A 5,000-nucleotide genomic window follows, 5' to 3' on the forward strand; every position below is an offset into this window, starting at 1 on the left:
CTCTCCCCTCTCCCCCTTTATCATCTCACCTTGCATCCCTCACACGTGAAAGCCCCGAAGTGGAAGCCGGCTGCCGGTTCGCCGCACACGCGACACTGCTGGTTCATGGTTCCAGGCGGAGGGGCGCAACCTGGAAGATGAGACGAGAATGTTTTAGAAAAAAAGAGGAAGAAAAAATAATCATATCAAGATCAGATCATTGAATAAATTGATAGACGGATTGCGGGTGCATGAGCAAAGCAGAGCAGGAACAAGCTGAGCAGGAGCTGAACACGCGAGGCGAGTTGAAAAAAAGCAAATAAAAAATCAAAGAAAAAATATGTAACAACATAGAATGGAAAGAGAAAAGGAGAAAAAAAACGAATAAATTGAGAAATACTGGAAAAACATCCAAAGATTATGGGGTTGAGAATATAAAGAGAGAGAGAGAGACAAAGACAGAGAGAGAGAGCGAGAGAGAGAGAGAGAGAGAGAGAGAGAGAGAGAGAGAGAGAGAGAGAGAGAGAGAGAGAGAAAGAGAGAGAGAGAGAGACGCGAAGAGGAAAAGGAGTGCCACAGAGAAAAAAATAAATAAGATTTAAAGGAAATAATAATTAAAAAACAAACAGAATATCACATAACAAAATACAAACGAATAAAACAAAACAAAACAAAAGAGTGTCCCCCAGCAGATAATAATAAAGAAGAAGAAAGGAATGACAGAATAAAAAAAAAAAAAAACGAAGAAAAGAATAGAGACAAAAGGAGAAAAAAAAGAATACAAAAAAGACGAGATAAAAAGAAAAGAAGAAGAAAAGAATAGAGAAAAAAAGAGAAAAAAAAGAACACAAAAAAGACGAGATAAAAAAAGAAAAAAGAAAAGAAAAGAAAAAAAAAAAAATCGGCTGGCAAGGGCGGACCAACAATCCCCAAGTGATGACTGCGCGGCGGCATGACGAGTGCAAACGGGCTAATCACCGCAAGCATTTCGTTAACGATCGAATAACGTTAACTATGGCTAATTGCCCGTAAGGGGAAGCGCTTTCGGCTTCCCGTTGATTTAGTGCGTGCTTGTGGTGGGAGGAGGAGGAGGAGGAGGAGGAGGTGGAGGATGGGGGGAGGAGGAGAGTTAGGGAAGAAGATGAGGAGGAGGAGGAGGAGGGGAGGAGGAGGAGGAGGAGGAGGAGGAGGGGGAGGAGTAGGAGGAGGATGGAGGAGGAAGGGGAGGAGAAGAATGGGAGAAAAGAGGAGGAGGAGGAGGAGGAGGATGGGGGGAGGAGGAGGAGTAGGAGGAGGAGGAGGAGGAGGAGGAGGAGGAGGAGGATGGGGAGGAGGAGGAGGAGGTGGAGGAGGATGGAGGAGGAGGAGGAAGGGGAGGAGAAGAAGGGGAGAAAAGAGAGGAGGAGAAAGGGAGGATGGGGAGGAGGAGGAGGTGGATGGAGGGAGGAGGGGGGAGGAGGAGGAGGATGGAGGAGGAAGGCGTGGATGGGGAGGATGGGGAGGAGCAGGAGGAGGAGGGAAGGAAGAGGGGGAGGGAGGAGGAGAAGGGGAGGGAAGGAAGAGGAGGAGGAAAAGAAGAGGAGGAGGAGGATGGAAGGAGGATGGGGGATGATGAGGAGGATGAGGATGATGAGGAGGAGGAAGAGGAGGAGAAGAGGAGAAGAAGGGGAGGGGGAGGAGGAGGAGGAGGAGCGGAGTAGGAGGAGGATGGGGGGGATGGGGTTATGGGGAGGAGTAGGAGGGGGAGGGAGGAGGAGATAAAGAAGAGGAGGGGGAAAGGTTGGAGGTAGGGGTGAGGGAAGGGGGAGGAGGGAGGAGGACGAGGAACTATTGGAAGTAGGGGGAGGGGGGGGGAAGGGGATGAAGAGGGGAGGTGGAGGAGAAGGATGAGGATGAGGAAGGATGAGGATGGGAGGATGGGAAAAGAGAGGGAGGAGGAGGAAGAGGAGGAGATATTGGAGGTAGGGAATGAGGGGAGTGGGGAAGAGGGTGGAACGGAGAGGGGGAAGGAAAAAAGAGAAGAAGCAGAGAAGGAGGAGGAGGAAGAAAGGTTGAAGGAGGGGGTAGGGGGAGGGGGAAGATGGTAGGGGAAAAAAATGTGTGTGGGGGGGAGGGGATTGGTGGAGAGAGGGAGGGGATTCAAGGTGGGAGGGCGGGGGGTAGGAGGTGGAAAAGAGGCGAAGAGGAAGGAGGGGAGAATAGGAAAGGAGGTGATAAAGAGAGAGGTCATAAGTTTGTCCATTAAGCGTCCAACCCCCTCCCCCCCCTATTTTTGCCTTCGCTTTTTTTCAACAAAAAATCTATCGCTATTCTTCATCATATTCTCCTTTTCCTCCATCTTTCATCATTTCCGTCTTCCCTCTTCCTCATCTACCAATATAATAAACATCCCTTAAAAGGTTTCCACATGTTAAAAAAACATATATCTATATCTATAAAAACAACAACCACAATATTTAACTAACTAATGTCTTTCTAATTAAAAGGAAAAAAAACAAAAAAACTTTCCTTCCACCGCCAAGCAAAGCTAACTTAAACATTAATCACTTCTGACAACAATTTTATCTTAACAAGTTATTAAAGACGATTACAGTCTCAAACGGGAATTATATTTGTAAACAATAAGGTCTATTTCACGTTCTGTTTCAATTTATCCATCAACCATAACCACATGTTTCTCAGGGCCCGCTCTGTTCAACGCTTGTATTGTTCAATTTATTAGGATATAACATCATTATTGCTGTTTTTTTGTTATTTTTACAGTTATCTTCAGTATTATTGTTTTTCGTTATCATTTCTGTTAGTATCATTATTGTTTTTTTTCGTTATTGTTAACTGTTATCATTGTTATTACCATTATTGTTGTTTTTCTTTCTTGTTAATTGTTATCATTGTTATTTCCATTATTGCTGTTTTTCTTTATTGTTAACTGTTATCATTGTTATTACCATTATTGTTGTTTTTCTTTCTTGTTAATTGTTATCATTGTTATTATCATTATTGTTATTTTTCGTTATTGTCATGTGTTATTGTTGTTTTGTTTTTAATATCATTATCATTATTTCAATCATGGATCTTATTATCATCATTACTCTCATTCTTCTGCTTCTCATAATAAAACCATTACTCTCATGATTATCATCATCATTATCAACGCAATCCCAAAAAGCGGGAAATATTTCAGGTCAAACAACAACTCACCCACCACGCCAAAAAGGAAAAAAAAGAAAAGAAAAAAAGGCATAACCAAGAAAATTGACGCCACAATTCCTCACATAACGAAAAGTCTGAAACAACGAAGATAGAACGTAATAAAAACAATAAAGAATGTCGAAGGTTAACTCTGCTAATCTGAGACGGATGTGAACAATGTGTGTCGGATCTGTCTTTTTTTTTCTTCGTTTTGGTATGTCGGGTTAACTGGATTTAAGGAACTTGGATTAAAGGAAGAGAGGCAAAGGCAAAGAGGGCGAGGAAGAGAAGGAAGGAGGGAGGGATAATACGAAGGAGAGGTGAGGGAGGGAAGAAGGGATGAGGGATGGAGGGAGGGAAGGAGGGATGAGGGATGGAGGGAGGGAAGGAGGAGAGGGGAAAAAGAGAAGGAGAGAGCGAGAAGGAGGGAGAAAAGAAAGAAAAGGAGAGGAAGGAAGGGAGGGAGGGAGAAAAAGAGAGAGTAGGGAAGGAGGGAGGGTGGGTGGGCGCAAAGGAAGGACGAAAGAAGAGAGAGAGAGAGAGCGAGAGAGATAGAGGAGAGAGAGAGAGAGAGAGAGAGAGAGAGAGAGAGAGAGAGAGAGAGAGAGAGAGCGATAGAGAAAGAGAGAAAGAAAGAAAGGACGAAAGAAGAGAGAGAGAGAGAGCGATAGAGAAAGAGAGAAAGAAAGAAATAGAGATGAAGCTGAAACAAAGAATAACACAGGAATAAAACAAGGACAAGAACAGATAGACGAACAGACAATGTAAACAGAGAACCAAACAAATAAAAAAAGAGAGATCCAGCGCCCACCTAGAGAGAGACAACCCCCCCTCCCCCTTCCCTCCCTCCCCCCTCCCCTCCCTCGCCAGCTGGAAATCCGTCGAACAGAGATTCAATTTGTCAGTTCGGGAATCACCAGCAAAGATATATTTGACCTGCAAATGGCGGGTAACAAGGCAATCATGCGAGCGGAGAACAAGAACGCCATTGAAGTCATCAGGGAGCTAATGAGGGACGAGGTCAAAGGTTAAAGAGGGTCAGGACACAAGGTCAAGTAGATAATGATAATTACAGTGGATGGGACAGAGGCGATAGTGCAATCTCTCTCTCTCTTTCTTTCTCTTTCTCTCTCTTTCTCTCTTTCTTTCCCTTTCTCTCTCTCTCTCTCTCTCTCTCTCTCTCTCTCTCTTTCTCTGTACGCTATTCTTGTGTATCTTGTGTTTAATTTGGTCATCATTAATGTACTTAATTATGTTAATAATATTATCATATCCAATCATACAAAAAATTGGTTGCTTATCAATATTATCAATATATTGATAATAGGAAGACAGTAAACGAGGAATATATCAATATTGCAAGAATATTGCACTGTTCGGGATACAAATAAAGATTAAGAACATGAACAGACACACACAAACGCTAAATAAAACAGAAATCGTTTTTCTATTCCCCCCCCCCTTGCCTTTGTCTTTGCCTTCAAACCAATGTCAAAAGTCAATCAATCATTCAACCAGGCAGCAATCAGTGGCATGCAGGGGGTGGGGGAGGAGGGAAGGGGAGAGGGGGGGGTGAAGGGGGAGGGGATTGATGGAGTTAATGGTCTTTTCAGATCTCCGTCTTCATTTTGTCCATTTAGTGCCGGAGAGAGAGAGAGAGAGAGAGAGAGAGAGAGAGAGAGAGAGAGAGAGAGAGAGAGAGAGAGAGAGAGAGAGAGAGAGAGAGAGAGAGAGAGAGAGAGAAGAGAGAGAGAGAGAGAGAGAGAGAGAGAGGGGAGAGAGAGAGAGAGAGAGAGAGAGAGAGAGAGAGAGAGAGAGAGAGAGAGAGA

At 44.0% G+C, this 5,000-nt stretch overlaps 1 protein-coding gene across 1 annotated transcript in view; it reads right to left on the reverse strand.

Moving 5' to 3' along the window:
• LOC122255672 (uncharacterized) overlaps positions 1-131 on the reverse strand; it is an 18,336-nt gene extending 18,205 nt beyond the window's left edge. Inside the window, exon 1 of the mRNA XM_086556711.1 lies at positions 30-131. Coding sequence (XP_086412837.1) covers positions 30-107 — 78 coding nt within the window. The 5' untranslated portion in view covers positions 108-131. The remainder of the gene's footprint in view (positions 1-29) is intronic.
• Between the last annotated feature and the right edge of the window lie 4,869 nt (positions 132-5,000).

Source organism: Penaeus japonicus, unplaced genomic scaffold, assembly GCF_977035675.1.
Source record: "Penaeus japonicus unplaced genomic scaffold, GWHDUDI00000001_assembly GWHDUDI00000033, whole genome shotgun sequence".
Lineage (NCBI taxonomy): Eukaryota > Metazoa > Arthropoda > Malacostraca > Decapoda > Penaeidae > Penaeus > Penaeus japonicus.